Below are 25,737 nucleotides of genomic sequence, written 5' to 3' on the forward strand. Positions count from 1 at the left end.
GAAACGTCGTTAATTCCCTGTTTTCCATTTCCTTAGAGACCAGTGGTTTAATTCAAATATGACTTTTTCTGATTCATCCAGTTCAGAGCCCTGGCTTCAAAATGGAATAATGAACGGAGAGAGAGGGGTGGGGGTGGGGAAATGATTTGGGGTAGCTCAGCTGTTGAAACTGAGACAATCTACATTTTTAGAAAATGCCAAGGTAGATATCTCACTTGGTGGGGCATGTCTGCACTGGGACCTTGACTATTCAAATGTATTCAAATGAGGAACGAACATCGTCCTTACTCCCAATCCAAGTATCTTAAACTACTGAAGATAATGTTTAGAAGTGCTAGGTCTTTAAGTGTTTATAAATAAAGCAGCTGATAACGCTTGAATCAGTTCAATCCAACCAGCCTTTTTTTGAGCACCTACGATGTACCACACACTGTGCCAGGCACCAGGGAGATACAAAGTTGAGGTGTGCACTGGGGCAGGCAGAGGAAGGGGGTCAGAAACAGGGCTGGGAGAGCAATCTAGCTAGAGGTGACAGTGGCAGTTAGGCTGTCTCCAGGGGTCAGTGCACAGGATGCTGGCCAAATGGGTGTGGATGCACAAGACACCGGCAGAAGATGGGTACCAAAGCTGGTTGGTGATGAGGACATCATACAGGAGACACTGGGTAGGGGACGGGGCAGAAGGCTTGGACTGAGGAGGGAGGGACTACAAAGGTTGGATGGCTGGTAAGCCCGAGATGGTGAGATTGGAGGGGGTCAGGAGTGAATCTAATTTCTCAGGTTGGATGGCAGGCAGGTGAGGACATCCAGCGGGGTGCTCCACCAACTGTCTCCCTGTGTGGAGCCCCAGTGTGGGCTGTGCTCTTCTAAAAGACAAAGCGCAGCTGGGGAATACAGACCAAAGAGCCACCAAACCACACTTGCCTGGAGATCCGACTCCTGGAACTCCATGTACTTGTCTCTCAGGTTTCACACTGACAACAGCAATTCACTTCAGCATCAGCACTGACAGACCACTGGTCCACATCCCTGTCTGGATTCTTGAACCAAAGTGCTCTTGAGGCTCTGTCATGGCCTGAACCAACCCCCTTGCCCACTGAGGTTTCAGTTCTTCTCTAATAAGCCAGCACCCGCCTTCCTGAAACACTTCTTTCCAAGAAACTTATCTCCTTGTTAACAAGTCTGTATGACCTCTCCCAGCATATGCCCTGGACAGGAACTGTCGTGAGGGTTTACTTTGCAGACGCCTAGTGAAAAGGAGGTATTTCAAAGGCCAGGGTGCAGTCAGGATGTAAGTACTAACAACTGTTTATTCTAACAGTCTCTGTTGAGTATGATGCTGAGTATTTCTGATGAATTTCCTCTATTCATATACAGAGTAATTTTCCCCACTTTACAGATGGGGAAGAAAGGTTCAGAGAGGTGAGCTAATTTGCCTAACATCACACAGCTGGGATTTAAACTCAGGCTTTTCTGAATTCATAGTCCCAGTTCCTGAACATTCTATTCTCTGTTTATTAAGTGCTGGATTTTCAAGAACTTGATTTTTTCTTTCTTCCTTCTTCCTTAAGCTTTTATTCTGAAAAATTTTAAACTTCTCCAAAAGTTTAAAAAAAGAAACACACATATGCCCTTCACCTAGATTCATTAACTGTTAAATTTAGCGTCATTCGCTTCCTTTCTCATCATCCCTACATATTCACACACTTTTATTTTCTGAGTCATTCCACAGCAATAGGAATCAGACACTTCATTCCTCAATACTTCTGCCCACAATGGCTAAGTACAAGGACATACTCTTACAGAACCACAAAGGCATTATCACACCCAAGAAATTTAATATTGACCTCAATTATATTATCTAATCACAAAATCATATGCAAATTTCCAGAAAAATGTTTTAAAGCTACCTTTTAATTATCTCAATCCAAGATCTAATTCAAGTTGAAACTGACATGCCTCATTAGTTAAAATAATCTAAGAATAAGCCGGGCATGGTGGCACATGCCTGTGATCCCAGCACTCAGGAGGCCGAGGCAGGAGGATCATTGTGAGTTTGAGGCCAGCCTGGGCTACAAAGTGAGCTCAAGGCCAGCCTGAACTGCAAAGCGAGACCTTGTCTCAAAAAGACACACACACACACAAAGTCTAAGAATATTTCTCCTGCCCCTCACCCCCCTTTTTTTGCGGGGGGCGGGTAGGTCCTTCTATAACATTTTCGTTTTTTAATAGTTACTTCTACATTCTGTATATTCTTTTTTTTTTTTAATGATTGGACTCAGTGAGCATGTTAGGCAAGTACTCTACCACCGAGCTACACTTCAGCCTGAAATCTACAGTTTTGTAAGCTCAGGTCAGCTATTGTCTAGAATAGTACACATTCTATATTTGTTTTCCATTATCCATATTATTTGTGCTATTTTATCATATTCACCAGGACAAGGCACATGACAAGACTGGGTTATCAGCAAAACAAACAGAGAATTTTCCAGAACTGACAGATAGAACCAGGAAACTGTCATTGGCCTTGAAGACAAACTGATAAATGCATGTTTGCACAGACTTACAAGCAAACCACATAACCTGCTTGGAGAACTTTACAATACTTTTGCTGGAAATGAATCTCTAGGCTATTGGGTGAACACAGCCAGAGACTTCTACTTGCCAGAAGCTCTTGTCTTCAAGGGTGCTGGGGTGAGGAAGGCAGAGGGGAGGAACTGGTGTGACACAGAGGAATGGTACAGGGTCTTTCATGACATTCCCTTTCGCATTCATGCTCATCAGCACAGGAAGGAGACGTTGTAGCTGGATTTTAACCATGGATCAAGGATTTGGAGCAGGATGTCACATGTGAACCTTCATGGGTAAAGGAGCTGCCCTGTGGGGAGCTTGTTCTGGGGGAACAAATGGACTTTGGGGGAAAGGAGAGTAGAGCACAGTCAGAGCAAGCCTCCGAGTGGGAACATGCCTGGTGTGTCCAAAGTGAGGGGACCGAGAGGGAGGTGGTACCAAAGGATGCTTGGCCTGCAGGGCCACTCAAAGATCTCTGCTTTTTATTCAGAGTGGGATGGGAGGCCACTGAAAGTAAAAAAAAGGACAAGATCTGACTTCTGTTTTAAAAGAATGAGTTAAGAATAAACTAGGTCACAAGGCAGAAACACGTGAATGGCTAAGAGGCCATTGCAATAATCTGTGTAAACCATGATGGTAGCTCATCAGGGTAGGGCAGGCAGACACAATCAGACCCTGGTGACATTTGGAAGGAAGAGCTCAGGAGGAATGCTGATAGCTGGAAGTCGAGATAAGAGAAAGGGGAAGTCAAGGATGAGTCCATGGGTTTTGCCACCAGGACAATGGTGCTGTGACCAGCTGAGATGGGAAGGTGGGGAGACCAGCTCTGTGGAAGACTGAGTTCTGATATGCTCACGGCAAGCATGATATACCATGAGATGTAGCTGGGTACACAGGCCTGGAGTACTGTGAGGCTCACGGCTGGAGACAGAGTGAGCTGGTGAGAAGGGTGTCTCCCATGAGAAGGAGTGCCTGTGGGGATGTAGGTTGCATGCTACCAAATTTCATGTTCTTCCGCTTCTACAATAAACTATCTCGATGTTAAAATGTCAGCAACTAACATAACACTTGTTTGCTAAGAATCTACCGGCCACCTAGCTATTTCTGTGGGCCTACCTGCCTGAGGCTCAGCAGTTTGCAACCTCTGTCTTACGGTCCTGACTTCATCCTGCAAAGGCGGGCACTGCTGCTCTCAGGCTACCCATGAGGGAATGAGGATCAGAGAGGTAGAATCAGTTTGTCCCACGTAGCACAGCCAGGATGAGGCACAGCTTAAATCCCACTGGCATTTTTCTTGGCCCCAAGACTCTCCATTAACCCTAGCCACTTCTCTCTTTTCTTTCTTTTTCACTTCTCTTAAACAAGTAGATCCTAGGTAGAAATAGCCAGAAGGAGGGCAGAGAAAAGGTCCACAACAACTTGCCTTGCCAAGGGGATGACCGGAACTGAAATAGTATTATTGTTAATAATTAGTTTTAAAGGCATAATGGTTTGGATCATAGAAGAAGGTGGATCCAATAGGATGGGCCTCTACCCGATAAAGAGCCCTTGCATCCAGGCCACACAGCAGAATGAAGCAGTGCACAAGTGCTCTCCACTGGGGGAAACTACAGTGTGTGAGCCACCTGGGAATAGGCGCCTGAGGACAAGGCTTCTTCAGGACAGCTGTGCAGGCCTGGCCTCCTAGCTGTGCCCCTACTGTGATGCTGACCCTGACTCACAAGTCCGCTTTCCCACTGAGGCCAGATGGTCTTTGGAGATACAAGTCTGAGCATATCAGCCTGCTAAAAACTCTTTACATTATACTTAGGATATGGCCACAGGGCCTGCAGGGTCTCCTGCCAGCTTTATTTCTCTATTTACTTTCTTCACCCTCTCTTGCCTGCCTTTGAGCCACAATGCCATAGCTCAACCTCGCCAATGGTCTCAGAGCCTTTGCTCCTCCTCAGCGCCTTCCTGACACCCACTCTGGTGTCTAGCCCTCAGGTTTTTCACTACTCCCTCAGAATCTTCCCCAGTCTCCTGTGGCACAGTGCCATCTGGCTTTGATGCCTGTGATGTTGTGATTGGCATTTGCCTCCCTTTAAGACTGTGAGCTTGAAAAGACACTGGCTTTCACTCTTGTCATTGGTCTGCATGCACAGCATGTGGGTATACAGTTGCCACTATTATTTCGTAGAAAGCCTGTCCCTCATTCTGAGATGATGCCCTACCTACTCACCTGGCATTAACAATGCTCTTTCTTTTAGTTTACAAATATTTTTAAAATTATTATTTTTAAATAAAAAAGTCATTGAGGCAAGGTCTGTGTTACCCAGGCTGGCCTCAAACTCCTGGGCCCAAGTGATCCTCCTGCCTCTGCCTCCCAAGTAGTTGGAACTGCACCTGACTGTAAATTGATTCACCTCTCTGAATGACTCCCCTCTCATGAATGGCTTACTACTTCATTAAAAACAAGTTGGCAACCCTATCCCCATAAGTGTAGCTTTTCTTCTGTCTTAACACTTTAGAGTCCTAAGGTCTGGGGACCACTGCTCTACACTACGACAGGTTTTCTTAGGGCCCAGCCCTTGGGAATATGCCCAAGCCTGGGTGAGCTATCAGCCCTGAAACACAAGGGTTGTGTTATCCTAGACATTTCTCTTGGAGGCTTTGATCTTTTCTTATGGAGCACATGATGTAGGTGCTAATCATCTGCTTCGAGGTTTTCTGAGGAACATCCACCCAGGCCATAGCCGGCAAAAGTGGAAATGTCCAGTAACTGTGGCTCATTATGCAAGATGTGCCAGTCAATGGAAAGAATGTAGCTACTACAGCCCACAGTTGTGAGATCTGTTACCTGATGTGGAGAGCCACTTCTGAGGCACAGACATGAGGAGGTTTCCTGCTTGCCCTGCCAGCCTGCTGAGCCTCCTCATAGCACCTCTCACACAGGTGCCCATCTAACCTTGTCATCTCAGCTGGAAACCAGGTCCTCTTCCAGGCACAGGCCTCCTGATGAGTGAGCCATCCTGCCACCCCTACCATGTGACTATCCCCAAACTCAGAGCTGTAGGGTCAACCGACATCTCTAGCTTCCCTACGGCAAGTCAGTCCCCACACTGTCCCTGCCCTCTGTGCTCGCTGGCACTGACCTCATGGCCTCTCTGCAGTTGTTCCAGGCACAGTTCTGCACACTGGACATCTATTGCTCATTACCTCCTCCCAATTCCCACTGCACACGAATGAAAACACCAGGAGAGGGGCTGCTCATCTCCGCAGCACTGCGGGTGGTAGCCAGGACAGCGCTGGGAAACCAGTCCAGACACACTGGGCTCACACTTATAACCACTAAGCCTCATGGCCTTCCCAACCCCTCAGCACAGTGCAGAGGCCTTTTCATACTCTGACGTGGCAGTGCTACTTCTGGAAGTCTATGGTGTGATTGAAAAATAGGATGAATGCTTGAAGTTAAAAACAAATTTATTATGGTAAAAGACACATCACCTTTAATCCCCCTCAAAATGCTCCCTCTTGCTTTGAAGACACTTATGCCACTGTTCTTGCCACTTTCTCAGCCAGTTCTGGAAGCGCTCTTTCGGAGTATCATCAGCTGCACTGTCATGGCTGACTCATTGTCCAGAAATGAGTTGAAATGTTTATCTTTCATGGTCATTTTGACTTTTGGGCAGAAACAGAAGCTGCATGATCTGGTGAGTAGATAGATCAGGACACACCATGTTTACACAAGGTGACCTTTCTGTTGGATGGCACTCAGCAGCAGCAGTCACTGTATTCTCGACCACTCTTTGTAAAGATACGTCCAAAAAGGACTGCTTCAGAAAGTGAATGGCAACAATAATGGGGTAGGTGAGTTTAAAGTGAGGGGGAGTGTTCTGAAGGGGATTAATGGCAATGTGTCATTCACTATAGTAAATTTTTAGAAGCTTTAAACCTTCACTGTATGTTTCGATCACCCCTTGTACATTCAGGACAGGTATCCGTGTGGGAAAGTCTGTAGTCAAGATTTGGCGAAATCAGACTCCTTTAAGGTCCTGAAACATACCAAGTTCTTTCCTACCTTGACCATCCTTATTTCTGCATTTTCTCATGGAAACTTCTGGTCCTCCTGGCACAGCACATCTTCAGAGGGGCCTTTCTGCACCAGCCCATGAGGACTTAAGTCCCAGTAGTTCTCCAGCAGGAACTCCTTCATAGAGCCACTTCAATCAGTCTGCAATTGTGCATTTACTTACTTACCTAGTTGTGGTCCACTCCCCTCACTGTCCTCCCAGCCCTCAACCTGGAAGCATCTCAAGACCAGAGGCCAAGTCTGGCTTTTGCTCACAGTCACATCCCAGCTCCTGGTGCTGTTCCTGGCATGTAGTGGGTGCTTAATAAATAGCTGAATGAATGGATTTTCATTAAACAGATTTTCATTAAATGGGTTTCAGGATGGATTTTTTAAAATCAGGATACACAACACAAGCTATGGCTACAAAATATCTCTAGAGTCTCTGAATGATGGGTGAATTTCTCTAGGACTATGACAGCCCATATTATTGGGAGACAAGCAGAGATCTTTCAGAAGGCCCAATGCCAATCCCAGGCAGGAACCTGTGGTTTCTCCTCAAAGCTCACCTGACCTTAGAACACATTTGGTTAGCAGGCACAGGCTGGAAGGAAGGAGTCCCATGAGCTGGGTGAGGTCCAGCCCCTGCCCTTAGCCAGAGCAGCCAGAGCTATCCTTCCTACCCCCAGAACAGTGCTATCATATAAGCAATGAACTGGTTTAAACAGCTCAAAATATACTCACTCCTGAGAACATTGTTTAGGCAAAAACTCTATCCCTTGGAGCCCAGGGGAGACACCCTTCCCACTCAGCAGGTGCAGCAGGACCACAGCCAGCTTTCACTGAGCACCTGCTATGTACTGTGCATGGTGCTGTGTGCCTGACACACGTGATCTTATTTCATCTTCCTGATGGCTCTCCTTGAAAGGTCTTTTGGAGCCACACAAAGGTAAAGCCACTAAGCCTCATAAGCATGAAAACCCCTGGAAAGATCACAAAGTTTATTTCTTCTACCCACACCAGAAGCAGCCAAATCACATGTCAACAGGGTCAGGTTGGCAGCATACAGAAGAGCATAGCTCTACTATAGCAGCTGTCCCGGTCACCCACCTCCAAATGGTATTAACCAATTCAATTAAGAAGGATAGTGCAAAGCCCTTATGTGTTAGAACAGTATTTATAGATGTAATAACATGATATTTTCCATTTACTTTAATACACTTAGTAGGTGGTGTGTTTTAAAAAGAGAGACAGCAGGCAGATGAAATACAACTTAGCAAAACGATATTAACTATTTAAAATAACACTGGGGGTAAGGAAAATCACGATGCTATTCCCTCTAAAAATCTCATCCCTTTTATCTAATCTCCTTTCCTTCCCTCCTCCTTTCCCCCTCTGCCTCCTTCCTTCAGGAGACATGCAGCCCACATGAGTGCCAGCTTCTGACCTCTGCCCTATGTAACTGTCTTCTGTAGCACCAACCAAGACAGCAGTAAGCACAGCCATTGTGCTTCTTTCCTGAGTGGTGACCACATCTCTGATGCTCCTGGGTAAAAGAACATTTTGTGTCAGTGCTCGCCTGCCAGAGGGAGCCCAGAGACCTGCTGCGGGCCAGCGAACACCTGAGGTGCTTTAGAGGGTTCTTTATGTGTGGTTTCTTATCAAAGTGTGAGGTCAGTCAAACACTTTGTGTCACAGCTTCCTGCTGTGTAAAGCCTGCTCTTCTTTAAGCTTATCAGGGAGATAACAGCTGACCAATCCCAAGTATCACTCTCTGAGTCAGCTTCCTCAAATTTGTCAGGTAGACAGAAACATGCCCAGCTTCCAGTCATTCAGCCTTCCCTTACGATTACAGAGGGCATTTTGTGCAATGCAAAGTTCTGTGATTTTTATCCTTCTAAAGGTAGGTGAGAAATTCTCCCATTTAAAGTCACTGAAAATTTCTTTTAAAAAGGCAACCAATACCACGTGCATCTTATTCTAGTACCATGTGCCTTTCAAATCCATAATCCCCAATAATTTCAGAACACTACCCTCTTTAGCAAAAGACATAATTTGCAATCAGACTGGGTAAAGACAGATAGCCATTACTTTCTTAATGGCCAACTCCCCAAAAAGGCTCGGGTAAGTGATCTCAACTAGCAATCTAATCAATTAAAATTGATAAGTGAAACACTTTTAACCTTTATTTCAGCAGGCCATCCTTACGGGGTGGGATGTGAATTCCCAGCATAAAATTTAATCTCATTTCATGAATGCAAACATTCTCATTGCCCTGCTGGGGTGGTCCCTTTCAAGCAAGCTATTTCCCTTTCTCTCCTTAGATCAAGTCAGAGAAAGACTGGTTTATGAGTCTCTCCAGCCAACTTGATCAATTTAAGCCCTTAGAGAAATTCCCGAGGCCATTTCTCAAGTGTGAGAGGGTCACAGGAGATGGACATAGAGCATAGTGGGGTCACAGCTTCTTTGTTCTTCCAAGAAAGGAAAACATAAGCGAGCACAAGCATCAGGAAGACCACAGGAAACTGGACAAGCAAGTCTATGCAGAGTTCTCACACGCTGGGAACTATATGTACTAGAATAAGACACGTGTGGTATTGGTTGCCTTTTTAAAAAAATTTTTCAGTGATTGTAAGTAGGAGAGTTTCTTACCTACCTTTAGAAGGATAAAAATCACAGAACTTTGCATTGCACAAATGCCTTCCGTAATCGTAAGTGAAGGCTGAATGACTGGAAGCTGGGTGTGTTTCTGTCTACCTGACAAATTTGAGCAGCTGTGTTCTGTACAAGCATTATCCCACTGAATGCACAGGCCACACAGACCGCAGAGTACTGTGTGCAGTTACCCGGTAGGCACTGTCTTTGGCCACATTATATTTCACTTACTCCTCAGAACAATCTGGTAACAGAAGAAAGACTACTCCCATTTCACAGATGAGGAAATGGTGCTGGGAGGTTTTAGTCAATTGCTCAAGAAAGTACAGAGCAGGGCAAGGGAGGCTGGAAAGCCTACACTCAATGGTCCATATAGTGACTGCTGGTTATACAGCTGAACAGTTTTGCTAAAACTCACTGAAATATACATGAAAGCTTGGTGAATTTTACTGTATATAAATTATAACTCAGAGCTGATTTAAAATAACAACAATAATACTTCAGAGAGTGGCCATCTGCTCTTTGTGCCTGCCTGGCCTCTACCTCTTCTCTGAGATTATCCTTCGAGGGAGGACCCCTCCTTTCTCACTCTCAGTTGATAGGGTTCAGAAAGAACTGATCTTACTGCTCACCTCCAGGGCTGCTGGCCATGTGACCCCAGTTGAGTCAGCCAGTGCCTCCTGTCCCTCTGACCACTGCTTGGTTCAAGGTTGTCCTACAATCCAAGCTATGCTAAGGACCTCTACGTAACTTATATAGAAAAAGCAGCTCTCTAATGTCAGGGCTGCTTGGCTGGTCTGACAAATTCTGGGGCTGTCTGTAGCCATCTTCCTACTGCTTGATGCGAGCCCTCATGAGGATGAAAGTAGACCAGAGAAAAAGCAGTTGAGAAATGGAGAAGGGCAACTGCCTGATGATACTGTTTGGGTACCCAGATCCAGTCATTCCTGAAGACAGAACCACTCTTAGACTTTCCAGTGACATCAGCGAGTTCCTCCTTCTTTCCATATGCCAGCCTGATTTGGGTTTCTGTCTCTTAGAACCAAAGATTCCTAATTTACCACAGTGCTTTTAACAAATAGAAAACCATGCTGTCCTTCAGTGTGCACACACCCATGACAAATGCAGGAAAGTGGAAGCTATAAAAATATGAGAAGGGTTCTGGGAACCCGACCAGGCTTTAGAAGTATTGTCTCCTTTTTTTGCTGCAGTGTTAGGGACTGAACCCTGGGCTTTGTGCATGCTAGGCAAGCACTCTACCACCCCACTCACTGCGTCCTTTAATACTCGCCTTACACTGCAGATGAGAACACTGAGACACTGCCTGGTGAAATAAGCAGGCCAAGGTTATAGGAGAAGCAACCTCCTATAGGTTATAGGAGAAGCCTTCAGCCTACCTAGACACTTGTGATTTGCAATCTTTTTGCAAGATCCCTTTCATTACAGAAAAATCCTTTTATAGCTGGAATCATACAGAAAACCTTTAACAAACGATGCCATCAAAGCAGTGCTGCTGTGGCCATATGGAGGGCATGGGCCCTGGAGCTGTGCTTGTTCCTGCACAGTTTCTGATAGCTCTACATATACGTTCCCTCAAAGCCCCTGGCCCCAGAAAGCAGAACCCACAGGCTGGCTCCAAGGTGCCCACACCTGCGGCTCTCTCCTTCAGAACTTTCACAGGACGTGCACATTGTGCATAGCCATAGGCCAATGGCAGTACAAAATGCAGGTCATGCACCCATCCTCCCACTGGAGTGTCCTGTGTCCCCTGGCTCCCTGGTGTGACTCAGGGTGGCCAACTCACTCAGGTCCAGGACATCATCGGTTTTGATCAGGTCCTCCTCCCGAGTCAGCGGCAGCTGGGTCTCGGGCTCCCCTTGTAGCTGCAGCGACAGGGAACGCAGCATGAAGAACACACGGATGGCCTGGACAATAATGCAAAGAGTAGAGAGAAGTGAAATGGCAGCACTGCTTCAGTGAGGTGTCTGTCTCAAGACACTGCACTGTGATTTGATTAAAAAGAATGAAAGGAAGGTAACAAAACACAGCCCACCCTTCTAGCATTGTGGTTCTAGTGCTTTTACAACAAGGCCAGGTTCACAGGGCAGCAAACTGCTTTCATTATCCACGGAGTCAAGCTGGAGTCCCTTTACCTCATCTGCCCCCACAGGATCTGTTCCCAAGACTCTCGTGATCCTTACCACACATCCCCTGCACAGAACAGCCCTACTTCACAGCCAGGCAATGCAGACCAAGGGAAGGCAAGGCCTGCTTCTAGGGAGGGCTAGAACCAGGCCTCTTCCAGCTGAACCAGAGAGGCTAGTGAAAACCAAGTGTTTTGTTGGGGAGGAAAGGGGATGAGATGCATGTTGGCTTCAGAGCTGGTGACAGAGCCAACTAAACCCTATCCTTGCAAGCCCCTCCACATCTCAGTCCTCAGCCTTATGACTGGGAGTGCATAGTGACAGTGAGAGGGCAGGTACCTGGCAGATGTGCAAGACATCCCCTGAATGTCCCTTAGGCTTTTCCAGCCAGCCCTCTGTGGCAGAGGCAGCTCCACCAGCACAAGGATTCCTGGCCCATGAAGAGGTATGTGTTGGAGTCCAGTGTGGCCGTCAGGCATTTCCAGAGAGCAGGAAAAAGGCAGAGTTCCCAGAAGCCAGTCAGTCAAGTTCGCGTAGGAAGTAACCTTTAGCCATGGAAAGAGGCTTGCCACCAGCCAGAGTCAGATAGCAAAGGGGCAGTCCACATCTGAGAACACTCCTGGCCTCTCTCTGATGCAGAGGGGAGGGGCCTTACTGAGGGACATAGTGCCAAAGTCAGACAGGTCTGCACTGAATTTCCAGCTCTGCTACGTTGGGCAAGGCCTCTTTTTCCTCATCTGTGAAATGCGCATGACAATTCCTAACTCAGGGCTGCTGGGAGGTTCTGAGATAACGCCGGATGGGAAGCAGCCAGCACAGGGCTCCATGAAAGGGCCTCAACCCATACACATTCCCTCAAAGCCCCTGGCCCCAGAAGGCAGAACCCACAGGCTGGCTCCAAGGTGCCCACACCTGCGGCTCTTTCCTTCAGAACTTTCACAGGATGTGCACATTGTGCATAGCCATAGGCCAATGGCAGTACAAAATGCAGGTCATGCACCCATCCTCCCACTGGAGTGTCCTGTGTCCTCTGGCTCCCTGGTGTGACTCAGGGTGGCCAACTCACTCAGGTCCAGGACATCATCAGTTTTGATCAGGTCCTCCTCCTGAGTGGGCAGAATCCTGTGGATTCTGCCTTCTGGGGCACTCAACAGGCACCACACTGGGCAGAGGAGGTCATGGGGACAAACCACTGGTGAGCAACATAAAGATGAATTCCAGTGTACCTCTGGGCCTTCTTGTTTACGGCTCCCATGGTAAGTAATGGTTGTCCTCAGACTATGTGAAGGGAAGTTACCCTTCATACAGCAAGAAACCTCCCACCCAGGAGGGATAAATCCCTACCTACAAATAGGTGGGTTCACACTACCTCCTGATGACCCAGCCAAGGATGCTGATGAGCTACCTGCCTTGGCCTCAAACTGCTGGGAGAGTTGGACTGGTCCCCTAATGAGAAAATAAAGAGCATTCCTACTCTCAGGGCCTGTTCTGAAGGAAGCAGTCTTCTCTGTAAACTCCAAAACATTAGAGAATGGTAAGCTTTCAGAGTGTGACGGTGGTGGCATTAGTATCTGTCCTGAATGTTCTAACACTTTTTAAAAGTATAGTCTTCATAAAGACATCTGCAACCATCAAAAGAAAAGATTAAAAAAAAAGAAAAAGATATAGTTTCATTTAAAAAAATCAAAAGCGTTTCTATCTAGTAAGCACCTACTATGAGTGCCTTACTGCAACTTTAAGATTTTAAGGAGGAAAGACAGGGAACTGAGAGAGCAGAATGATCTTGGATCATGCAGCTGCAAAGGAGCTGAGACTCAGCAATGTCAGGCACTCGTGTCACTTAGCCTGTTATACCAGGAAATGACAATCCCTGTGCCAGTTCACTGCAGAAGGCCCAAGATGTGGGTGGTCCCTGGAGATATGCGGAGTTTGAGATCTTAAATTAGGAGTCATGATGTTAGGCATTGAGGAATATAAAAAGAAAAAGGCCCATCTCCAGCAGGTGAGAGTCATGATGATACTTTGTTTCTAAGTCAAATACCATTCCTCTCAGGGTTCTGAAGGCAGAATCCAAGCAGAATCCCAGCTAGGGGATGAGAAACTAGAACTGTGTGTTGCTTCTTTAGTCCATCAGTGGAAAAATTGAGGCTTTCCAGTGAATATAAAAGGAGTTCAAAACTGGCTCCTACTGTAGGCTTTTTGTTATAATACCTGCTTTTGCTCTGCAAATGGAAGCTATTTCCAGGAATACAAACAAGTGTAAAAGTGAAATGATTTAAAAGATAAGTTCAGCCAGGCATGGTGGCTCATTTCTGTAATCCCAGCATTTGAGAGGCTAAGGCAGAAGGATTTCGGTGAGTTTAGGCCAGCCTGGACTACATGGTGAGTTCAAGGCCAGCCTGAACTACATAGCTAGAACCTATCTCAAAAAACAAAAATTATACACACACACACACACACACACACACAATAGAATATAACACACATAAAACAAAATCCTAATATTCCTGACCCACTCCCAAGAGAAGGAAGAGCACACAAGAAGCCCCTGGTCATGAACAAAACAGGCAGAGTCCCACAAGGCAAGGTACTCCTCCTGGGTGACCACTGGGCTCTTATTGGCCTCTATAAGGACGTGGTGGGCATGGTGACCAGCCTCACAACTCCCAAAGTCTACAAAAGGATGCTAAAACCAGAGGATGAGGGTCCTTGGATTGCCTGTAGCTTGTCAGGGACTGTGTAGGTCTATGTGGTATGATCTCATTCTAGCCTTGTAATGACCCTGTGTGGTTCCCATGCTACAGAGAGAAACCAAACCTGGGGCTGTTAGGCTGCCTGCCCCAGGTCACTCATTACTTTCGGGGTCTGTGTTCTTCCAACCATACTTACTGGAGGGCCTTCAAAAGCTTTAAGGTTTGGGATCCCAGTTTTATCTACTAGTTTGTTTTGCTAAATAAAGATACAAATTTAAAAGTATTACTAAAAAGAAATAAGAACTTATTACTCTTTCAGATTCTTCCCCAGACTACCAGGAAGACTAACCCTGGAAGAAGAGAGTAATCTTTGGAAGGTGGGAGGACAGCTGACCAAGATCAAATATAAAAGAAGAGATGTCTCCAGTTTCCTTGCCTGCAGGAGTCTGGAAGCACACTCTGGCCAGCTAAGTGTCTCTGGGGATCAGTCCAATGAGGGCAGGAGGGCAGCTCTGGAGTCAGGCAGACTTAGGCTCAAGCTGGGGCTCAGGTGAGTACATGAATTCCCTGAGCCCAGGCTGGTGCTCTGGAAGTGGGGGCACCAGGGGATCCAACACAAAGGTGCACAAAATGGCATGGAGGGCTCTGACCCCTGGGGCTGGTCCTGGGATAAATGGTCCTCATCCTCCCGTTTCCCTGCTGCGTTTGCAAGCTGCTCAGTTTAGGCAACAGTCACCCAGGTTAGAAGAGCACCAAGGTGTGGAAATGGCTGTGAAAGTCAGTCATTTTAAAAAGTGCGGAAGCAGTTTAACATGGCACAATCTACTGGAAAGTAATGTGGCAATGTGTAGAGAGGCACAAAAAAGCGTTCATACCCTTTGAACCAGAAATTCCACGTCTGGGAACTTATCCTAAAGAAATAATTGAAAAGAAAGAAAACACTGTATTCATGAAGTGGTTCTTTACAGTTTAGTTGAAAATAATGTAACGCTGGAAGTAACTAAAATCATCCACTAAAAGGAAAAGGCCTAAGTAAATGGTGGCAGAAGTCACCAGAGAAACCTCTATGCAGTCATAAGAAATCAGACTTGTTCAAGCTGTACCATGGAGCTCAGGGGCAGAGCTCTTGCCTAGCATGCATGAGGCCCTGGGATTTGTCCCCAGCACCAAAACACAAAATAAAGCAAAACTATACCACAACACAAAAAGCTTCTTGGGTCACAGTAAAGAGAGAAAAAAATTGTGTGTGTGTGTGTGTGTGTGTGTGTGTGAAGCAAGACCGTGGTACACTCTCTTTGCCAATATGACAAGATGTATTTGCAAACAAAAATGGGTGGAGATGCAAAAATGCCTAAGAGTCATTTATTTAGTGTGGTGCAATAACAAGAAGTTTCTTTTTCCTTACTTTCGAAATGCTCAGATGTTACTGTATTTTCTTAATGTGTAACACACATTCAAAAAGTGCAGCAAAATATTCTGTTCCTTTAAAGTTAGTAGCAATATGCACAAAAACTGCTTGTGGTGTACAAGGGAAAAGGGAACTAGAATGTGGGGACAAATAAAACCAAGTGCAAAAACATTTATTTCATAATGGCTTCAAAGGTGACGACAGTGTTTAAAATCAGATTTTGATATTCACCAAAAGCCCTCCTCCTAACTCTCTTTTCTCCAGTACTAAGCCTTGGTAGATTTAGTTGATTAACGAGCCTATCTCCTGCCCACCTAAGATGCTAGAGTGCACCACCGCTGCCTAGCCAATACCTTCTGAGTGCTTTCTGTCAGGCACTGGACTTGCTATATCACAGCTGCACTCTTACCTGTTGTGGAGAACAGCTGAGAGGAAGGACACGGGAGAACTCCAGGCTCAAAGAGATTAGGTCACACAGCTAGAGTTGGGCCTTGACCTGCAGTTGGTCTGACTCATGAACTTGCACTGTTTCTTAACCATCTCTCACCTGCTCCTACACGAGTTGGGTCCAGCCCAAGTTCAGAGTTCTGCTTGAGTGTGCTCAGTGGATCTCTTTATCTCAATAGGAACTTCCCTTTAAGGCTCAAGTGGCACAGTGGGACTTTTGCTGCTTAGTCTTACTTTATATTAGTTGTTCACTGTTCTATGCTTATATTTTGCACAGTGCTTGGAATCTAGGAAAAGCTCAACAAATATGTCCAGTGAAAGAATAAATGGTGTACTTTATAATATACAAGAGGGAAAGCAGCTTTACTGCCAGATGCTTTCCTGGAGCCTGCCAAGCCTACTGCCTCCTCTGTTATCCCTTCCTTCTTCCTCTCCCTTCACTGGCTCCACTGCTGGTGGCCTGCACACACCACCCTCCTTTGCATCTCAGGACTGCATGGTCTGCCCTGTGTGGAAAGTATTCCCTTCACTCGTCTGGCTCCTTCTCACCCTTCAGGTTTCTGTTCAGAGGTAGCTACAGAGCCACTTTCTCTGATCACTCCACCTGAAGCAGACCCTCTCGCCCCGTTGCATCACGCCACAGCCTTCCTCCAGAGTCCTGACTGGAGCCTGCTATCACACCTGCAATTGTTTAGGAGCCTGGTGCTCTTGTATCTCTGGGTAAAAAGAGAGATCCAAATGGCAGGGATTTCTGCCCTGGTTCCTTCTGCACCCTCAGCCACAGCACTGTATCTGGCACACAGGAATCTTGCAGCTCTTCAATGAATGTATGAATGAATAGTTTGTTAGGTCAGGAGTGATTACCAGTAAGGATTGTTTGACTTCTTTGACGAGTCCTTAGGGAAAAAACGATAAAGTTTCTGAAAATGACCAGCCTCCTAAAACATTTTAAAAGTCTACTTGAGGAAAAAAAAGGAAAAGAAAACTTTTGGATCCAAATGGAGAAAATGGAATGTTTTCTGGATATAAGCAAAAACCTTGAAACAAACCACCTAAGGCCTCAATTGCTTGCTAAACTATATACTTCCTTTAGCTTAACCTCAGCACACCACTATGTTCTAATTTATGAAATAGGCTCGAGGAGCTAAGCTTCTGGAGTCCAGAGAGCTGCCTTGCAGCAGGACTGGACGGAGTTGAGAGGCCAAAACTCCTCTTTAGAAGCCAGCCTGCCTGTCTCTATCTCTTTCTGTGGTGGATTAACTAATGGTCAACTTGTAACACACAGATGAACTGAATCAGTGTGGTGTTGGGTGTGGAAGGCCCACCTGAGGATTGTTGCCAACAGCATAAAAACAGAATTGGAGAGGAAAATGGAGTGCTGTTGATTCTCCTGGAGAGGCTTGTTGCACTGGTTTTCCTGATATGAACTCAGCTGTTCTCATCGCTGGAAGAGCCTGGGCCCTCACTGTTGCTGAGGATGGCTGCGGTTCTCCTTGGGGGAGCTCTGGTCCTTACCTTCCTTGAGTGTTGCTTCCAGGCTCCAGCGCAGATCCCTCAGCCTCCTGCCACAGATCCTTCATCTTGCTGGCATAGACTTTCTAGCTTCAACCACTGACCTTTGAGCCTTCCCAGAGAAGATCCTTGATACAGACGTGCATGAGACTTTGTCGTGGGCTCTAGGCTTCCAGCTGGACTCATGGAGGACACTGCCATGGACTCTAGGTCTTCAGCTGGACTCATGTAGGACATTGCTGTGGTATCCAGGCCCTCAGCTGGATTCTTTGGCTCTCTAGTACATGTAGAGCTCTCTTATGCACTTCTTTTGACTTTTTTGGTGAATATTATAAAATAATCCTATAAATTATGTGTCCTGTATTAAATCTATTCCCTTGTAAACTCTGACTACAACAGAATTCGGTAAAAGAGAAGTAAGGCCATTGCTGTGACTATACCTGACCATGTAGTTGAGGAACCTTTAGGACTGCCTTGTGGGAAGAGTCTAGAAAGCTCTGAAGATGCCGCCTGAAAAATGTAGAGCTGGAATGCCTTTGGTGTATGGGAGACTCTGGTCAGAGCTCAGATGACTAGAAAGGTGGTAAACATGAGGCTCAGAAGGTTTCTGCTGGGAAAACGGACTGCATTAGCTGTTGGACTTCAGATGATATATGTTATGGCTTGGCAGAAAGTTTGTCTGCATTTTGCTTGTGTGCAGAGACTTTGCCTGAGACTGAGATTAAGAGTGATGGACTAATAAATCTGGCAGAAGAAATTTCAAGGCAGTCTAATGTTGAAGTGGTGGCATGGCTACTGCTGGAGGCTTTTAGCCAGACCTATGTTGCAAATCAAGAGCAAAGAGTCCAGCAGAATGATTTAACACATTGTGAGTTTGGCCAGAAAGGAAGCTCCAGTAAAGCTGTGGCCTGCAAAGATACAGTAGAGGAGAGCCAATTGCTGAGAAAGAACAGGAGAATAGAAAAGATGGCCTAAGGGCATCATAAGAAACAGCAGGACTTCACCCTTTGCAGCCTCAAAATTGCAAAACTGAAAGACTCTGCTTTGAGAAGAAAGCTGCAAAGCACCACATTCCAGAATGGCAGTGGCCTAGAGAATTTTTTCCTTGGGGTTGGATTCAGGGTGCTCTGCAATCCAGGCAATTGACTCTTAGAGCCAAAAGAGAAAGAAGCCTCGCTACTGCTCCTGCTGGCAGCAGACACTGGCATCATCCATGTGGTGCTAGTTTTAGATGCATGCAGAATGGAAGGGGTGGGGGTCAGGAAGGCTTCCACCAGATTTCAGAAGAAGGCCAGACAGTATGCCCCTGAAAGGGCATTGTGTGAAGCTGTGAGTGGAAGCCAAAGGTGCAGTGGAGATCCCAGAGTTTGGAGAAGCCAAAAATGTGGATAGTCTGAGGAAAACTGCAAGGAGGGAGCAGAGCCAGCCCAAGACAGAAGCTATGGGAGCTACAACCACCAGAAGTGTTATAGGAAAAGGGCCACCCAAGCTCTTTGGAGTTCACATCTTGTCATAGATTGTCTCATATGCTGCACATGGAATTATAGGACTTAATGTTTTCCCTGCTGAATTTTGGACTTGCTTTGGTTCCATTCCTTTGTAGCTGCCTGTTTGTAACTTTTGGAATATCTTGTGGCATTGAATGTTGGAAGAGTTGAACTTTCTTTTCATTTGTACAGGGGTTCACAGCTGAGAGTGCCTTAAGTCTCAGAGGAGACTTTTGACTTGGATTTTTTAGCAATGCTGAACCTGTCAGGACTTTGGCAACTCTTGGAGATGGGTTAAATGCCTTTTACATAAAGGGATATGCATGAGTCTCTGGGGGCCATAGATGGAATGTTATGGTTTGTGTCTAGATACACCACCAAAGCCTCATGCAGCCATTGGGTTTCTTGGAGGTGGCTGAATCTAGAGTGTGTGATTATTTATAGTGCAATGCTGGGATTAAGGGTGCTGGGATTAAGGGTAGGTGATTGCTGCATCAGTCCACTGATTGGATTGGCACTGCCAATCCTGATAGACTGAATACAATATAAGGGACAGAAAGAGACTTGTCTTGCTCTCTTTCACTGCTTTTGCTGTTTTCTGCTGCCATGTACTGTTGCCCCTCTCCCATGTGCCACCCTACCTTGGAACCAGCTGATTATGGACTGAAACCTCCACAAACTGAGCTAAATAAACCTTTCCTCCTTTAACTTTGGGTGTTGGGTATTTTGTCTCAGCAATGAGAGGAAAGTAACTAAGACCCTCTGTCTCTGTCTCTGAGTTTCTCTCTCTCTCTGTACTAAGGATTAAACCTAGGGCACTCTACCACTGAGCAACATGCCCAGTGCTTTTAATTTTTATTTTTAAGCTTTATATTAGTATATGGTTTCAACACATAATTACATTCCTGGTGTGGACTTGGTACATGTACATAACACAACACATCTTGATTCTCTTTTCATTTCTACCCCCACCAACACTGGCTCTCCTTCTCATTTGAGAAAGATCTGTCTCCCTACTTCCTATCATATATCTTTTATTTTGCTCTTTATTTACATTTTGGGTCTCTCCTGGAAGAGAAAATATGGGACATTTAGGCTTGTATGTCTGATTTAATTTCACTTAACATTATGGTCTCAAGGTGCATCCATTTTCTGACAAATGACTTAAGTGCATCCTTGTTTATGGCAGAGTAGCACACCACGTTTATTTATCCATTCATCTGCTGAGGGACATACATCCTGCATCCAAGACTGAGCTATCATTAATTGTGCTGCTATAAACATGGGTTTACATGTATTGCTGTAATATGACAACTTTAACTCTTTTGAGAAGACATCCAGAAGGAGAACAGGTGGGTTGAAGGGAATTTTTAGTTTCAGTTTTTTGAGTAATCTCCATACTGATTTCCATAGTGGTTATACTAGTTTATATCACCACTGACAATGTTAGAGGCAGGGTCTCTTGCTCAGATGGGACTTGAACTTGTGGTCCTCCTGTCTCAGCCTCCTGTGGTGCTGGAATTACAAGTGTGTACCACCTTGTTTGCTTGATTCTTGAAATCACAAAAGGGCAGCTTTTCTAAAGTGGATGACTTTGCTTTGAGGGGCCTATCCTATTTCATTTCATTCTACTACTCAGGGTCTCTGGGACTCTAGTGCTCATTTTGTAAACTGATTAGACACACAAAGGCTTAATAGGAGCCACCAGAGAAGCCCAGGTACTCCCAGGAGCTCTGTCTGTGTTTCAGCTAGCCATTTGGGCTATGTGTTACACTGGGGGCAAAAAAGGTGGGCAGCATAGCTCTGAGCTTGCAACTATGTGAGATGTGAGGGCAAAGGGAAGAAGAAAATGACTACCACAATGGGCCTGACAATGGCTTTCAAGTGTGCATGACTTCCCTCAAGTCCTCACAATAACTCTGAAAAGGCAGGCATATTCCACACTGTAGATGAAGAGAATCGCTCAGAGTAAATACACAACCTCCTTCCTGCAACATGCCTGACATCTTACCCCTAATTTCTCCCATTTTTCTCCTACAGATAGGCATGGGCCCCAACCCAGCAAGGCATGGTGTCATGAAACAGTGTTAAGAGGTGATGGTCAAAGCCCTCATCAGCTCCAAGGCTCTGTGAGCTGGTTCCGTCAGCCTCTCCCCTCCTGGCCTCATGACTTTCCACTCTGCTGTAGCTGTTTCATGATGCCACGACGTGGCTTTGCCTCCTGCAGTGCCCAGTCTACTCCTGCACAGTCTTGGCTTAATGGCCACCCTCTCTGGTGCCTGTTCCCTTTGGGATTAGGATTTGCCCTTATGCCACTTTAGTGACAATAGGGTAGATGGACTGGGCTATCTTTCCCCTCTGGCCCCTTAGACCAATTCCTTGAAGGTGGAGTTGTGCTTTCAACGTCCCTGTGTTCAGCCCCAGGAGGGGCTGGGAGATATGATGACAGCTGCAGTGAGAGGCAAGGGGGCAGAATGCTTAAGGGCCTGGGCTCTGGAGGCCACACTGCTTGGGCCAATGGGTAGGTAAGCTTCTGACAGCCTGGGTGACTTCTAGCAAATTGCTTGACCTCTCCTGCCTCTCAGATGCTTCCTCTGTGAAATGTTGCAACAGTGCTAGGCTGTGAAAGTAAATAAGGAAACCCCTTACAAAGAACAGATATGAAGGAGCCACTTTATAGCAGAGAATACTTACTTACAGATTAGAAAAGGCTGATGACCAAGAACCAAAGGAAGGCAGTATTTGGGCCCCATACCTGTACCTCAGAGCTTAACTGAAGCACCTGTGGCAGGGCTCTTTTGGCCCCAGAACAGTGAAGCCCCAGCAATGGGTGGTCTGCTGGAACCATGCTGGCAATACTTCCTAGGCCAAGCAGTGAAGGGCAAACTTGCCAGCATAGTGGAATCACCAACATACTCCTTCTTTTTCAGAACCAGTTTTCCAGTGAAAGCTGAGGAGGCCAAGAACAGACGCTACTACCCAAACAAACTGTCTGTCTGGCCAGTGGGGGTGACAGTGCTTGAAGAAGCACACAGAAGGAAGGTGGCAGCAGCTGGGCAGGGTGGGCCTGTGGTGAGTCTGTGGGTTTGCTCAGACAGCTGAGAATGTGGATAGACTCAAGACACGTGGGTCCCACTTCCTTTACACCTCACCCTCCCTCTGCTGTCGAAGCAAAAGTGCCAGCTGGGTGGAGGGACGTTGCAGATTCCTCTGTCTGAGGTCACATAGCAGGTCACTCCTGCTTTCCAAAATCCCAGAGTGATACACCTCTTTCACTCTGGCACACAGATTAACTCAAAAAACGTGGGCTGATAACCAGAACTGCGTGCAATGAATTCCTCTAAATTATCCAATGATATTCACATCTCTAGGGAATGATTTTCTAGGAAAAGGTTGTGGTGCTTTCTAAGAAAGAAACCGTGATCTTACCAAAGAGATAAAATACCATGAATAGCCCAGCTGAGACTGCTTCCTAGAGCACCCATTTCAGCAAAATGTGCTGATAAGGGAAGTGCCTGCTCCAGCTGCTTCTAAGAACTCTCTGCACTTCACACTTGCTTCTCCCACAGGTCAGTAAGATTCACAATCTCACTTGCGTGTGTCTAGCCCCGAGATGAGCTAGATACTCAACATCACGCCATCTCTGGGGGTCGTGAGATCTCTGGGCTTAGATTTCACACCAACTTCACCCACACTGGCAGTTCTGTGCACTGCCTTTGGTTCACAGAAGCCCTGCCTCTTGGCTTCCGCTCCCTGAGCTCAGGACTCAAGCTTTTCTCTGCACTGTAAAGGTGGCCTGCCTGCAGCCACAACAGTGCCTGTGCAAAGGGATTCCAGCCTCTGCTTGCTAAAGGGTGGCAGGCGTGTGGAAGAGGAGCTCTCCACTTGATAGCTGTGCTGGAGACAGGCTCCAGATTTTGACCCACAGCTCCTTCCTCCCTGATTTGACAAATGGCTTCCCAGGAGGGACAGGTCTGGCACTCACTCACCCGCCGGGTCTTCTCCACGTCACCACATGGCAGCCGCTTCACAAAGTCGATGCCCGTCAGTGGTGTGCCTGTTGGAGGCAGCAGGATGGAGGCATCCATCATGAGATATTCCACGTTCATGGGCTTCATCTAGGAGAGACACCACAGGAAACCTCATCGAAGGTCCTTCCCTTGAGATGGAGGAGGGCACAGGGGCAGGTAACACAGGCCCCCACCCACACGACACAGAATCAGGGAGTGCTGTCAACCTGGGTTTAGAATGGGACCAAGCTTTGGGCCTGCTGTAAGTGAGAGTAATAATCCTTTTTTGCTTTCTAAATTGCAGATTTTTTCCTTATGAAGCCAGAGGACCACAAAGCCAACTAGTGCAGGCTGCTTGCCTTTTCCTTGTGGACACTTAAGTACTTGCTGCCAAAGGCTTGAGGTCTGCTGCCCGATCCCTGGGTTCCTCAGCAGGGATGGCAGAGCCCCATTTCTGCTCCAACCCCCCTCCCCCATGGCACTGACCTTCCAGCAGCACCCCATCAACCTTTCCCACAGCCCACAGCCCCCTCGGCTTTACTCCTGCACTCTTTGTAGCCTTCTAAGGGAGCCCCTTGCAGCCTTCCATGGGGCAGATGGATGCTAGGTCCACACACTTTTAGCACTGTACTCGGGGCACTAAGGGAAGTGAGGGAGGCATCACAAGCTAAGGTTTGGCTTTGGTGATGCTTCTCCAGCAGCACTTTAGGACCTGTCTCCATCTCATTTTGCCTAGAGGCTGATTTCCTAGGGACTGAGCTGAGGACTGGCTTCAGCTCCTAGGCCTGGGGTGTGTCACTTTTGTATTTCTCTACATTAGGCATCGGGCAGGACACACCACAAACATTTGATTAAAACAAACAAAACCAGGAAAGGTTTTGTAGGGTAGGAGGGAGAAGAAACAAATATCTTTTTCACACATGGGTTTTGCACAAGTCATCTCACTGGGTATTTCACATCCCCCCTGGGCAGCAATGTGGAGTGGGGCTCAATGTATAGGTGAAAAAAAGCAAGGCTCAGAATTTAAGCAACCTGCCAAAGGTCATACAATTCGTAAGCAAACAAAAACAAGAGCAGGGCTTTATAAGACTGAGCTTTTCCATATCCCAAATGACATGTGAATGCTACATTTTCAAACAGAAAACCAATCTGTGGAGGATTATACTGCAGAAGGGAGATGGACGAATAAAGTGACAAATGACCCCTAACCGCTGCACTCTGAGAGAAGTCTGAGCTTCTTCTAAAAGGCTGGACAATGTCAGGGGGCCGACATTCTCTGCATCAGTGGCAGCGAGGTACATCCCACAAGGGTGTCAGGCCACTGCAGACTGCTGGGATCTTCTGGAGCCTGCAAAAGACTCCACCCAGGCCTCAGGTGCACAGTGACAGGAATGTGCTAAGGGGTCTGGGGTCCAGACCCCAGTGACCAGGCTAGGAAGCCAGGGAGCCACTTAGCTAAGTTGCCTGCCTTTTTCTTTTTGACACTTTAAATGTTTAGGTTCGGGGCTGGAGATTTACTTCAGTGGCACAGCACCTGCCTGGCAAGTGTGAGGTCATGAGTTCGACTCCTGGTACCAGAAAACAAAACAAAACAAAAAAAAGTTTAGGTTCATTATAAATGTCCCAAATTACTTCACACTTTGGTGAGTAATGTCTGTGCAAGGATAATTTATCATCTATTTATCGAGTGCCCACTAGGGGTTAGGTGCTGGAGATGCAGATTGATTAGGAACAACAAGTCAGAAAGCCTTGATCTCTTGAGCCTATCACCTGCTGGGGAAGGGGATGGTGCTGGCACAGTATGCTGGTACCTTCTGCTCCAGTGGCAAGGAAGGAGGCAGCGCCATCCACGGAGCAGGACGTAGGGCTGGGAGGTGAGATGCTTTGCTCTGGAAGCCTGGCTCTGCCACTAAAAGCTGGTACAGATTTGGGGACATTACTTGACCTTTGACTTCCAGTTTCCTCATCAGTAAAAAGGTGGCAATAACATTAGCCTTCGCTTGGTATGAAGATTAGGTGATTTAATATATACAATGTGCTATAAACTCCTGGCATGGAGCAAGTCCTCAGCTAAAAGACACCCTCGCCAGCACTATTCAAATCACAGGGAACCTTTCTGACCCATCTTACGACACAGTGCAGGAGTGAAGTAACCTAAAATTTTAGTCGTGATGGGATCCAAAGGCTCCATTTTAAATTTACTCCCCATCTATCTTTGGTGCTCATCAGAAGGCCCCAGAAAGACACAGGCTCTGTGGGCTTGGCAGGCACCCAGGTGCTTGTCAACTCAGGTGTGTCCCAGGTCCTTACTTACTGTCATGCTCCTGTACTCATCTTCAAACATGTCCAAAAAAATTTCTTCCCCCTAAAAAGAAAGGAATAGAGGAAGAGATGATTCATATTTTTTCCCATAAACACAGAATTACAAACTCTAGCTCTCAGCTTTATAGGCCATCTATTTTTTGTTAGATACACACGTGAACATGAACACACATTCAAATGAAAGACCAAATCTCAAATTACACTGTTCAATATTTTTTTCTTTTTAAAAAAGCAGGTCGAGTTAAAGAGTTCTTCTGTCAAGGCAGTTAATTAGAAAGCACGCCTGTAATTCCAGCACTCTGGGAGGCTGAGGCAGAAGGATCAAAAGTTCAAGCCTAGCCTGGGAAAAACATAGTGACTTAGCAAGAACCTGTCTCAAAATAAAAAAAATTAGGGGCTGGGGACTTAGCTCAGCGGCAAAAGCGCCTGCCTGGCAAG

At 46.4% G+C, this 25,737-nt stretch overlaps 1 protein-coding gene across 8 annotated transcripts in view; it reads right to left on the reverse strand.

Moving 5' to 3' along the window:
• Clec16a (C-type lectin domain family 16, member A) overlaps positions 1-25,737 on the reverse strand; it is a 214,437-nt gene that overhangs the window by 92,813 nt on the left and 95,887 nt on the right. For 6 of the 8 annotated variants that reach the window (XM_013517853.1, XM_013517852.1, XM_013517851.1 and 3 more), the window contains 4 exons: positions 25,292-25,342; positions 22,957-23,085; positions 14,989-15,024; positions 11,081-11,201 (listed from right to left, as the gene is read on the reverse strand). In XM_013517853.1, coding sequence (XP_013373307.1) covers positions 11,081-11,201; positions 14,989-15,024; positions 22,957-23,085; positions 25,292-25,342 — 337 coding nt within the window. The remainder of the gene's footprint in view (positions 1-11,080; positions 11,202-14,988; positions 15,025-22,956; positions 23,086-25,291; positions 25,343-25,737) is intronic. The other 2 variants (XM_005391173.2, XM_005391170.2) reach the window with 1 other exon arrangement.

This window comes from Chinchilla lanigera, unplaced genomic scaffold (assembly GCF_000276665.1).
Source record: "Chinchilla lanigera isolate Chin_1 unplaced genomic scaffold, ChiLan1.0 scaffold00041, whole genome shotgun sequence".
Taxonomy (NCBI): domain Eukaryota; kingdom Metazoa; phylum Chordata; class Mammalia; order Rodentia; family Chinchillidae; genus Chinchilla; species Chinchilla lanigera.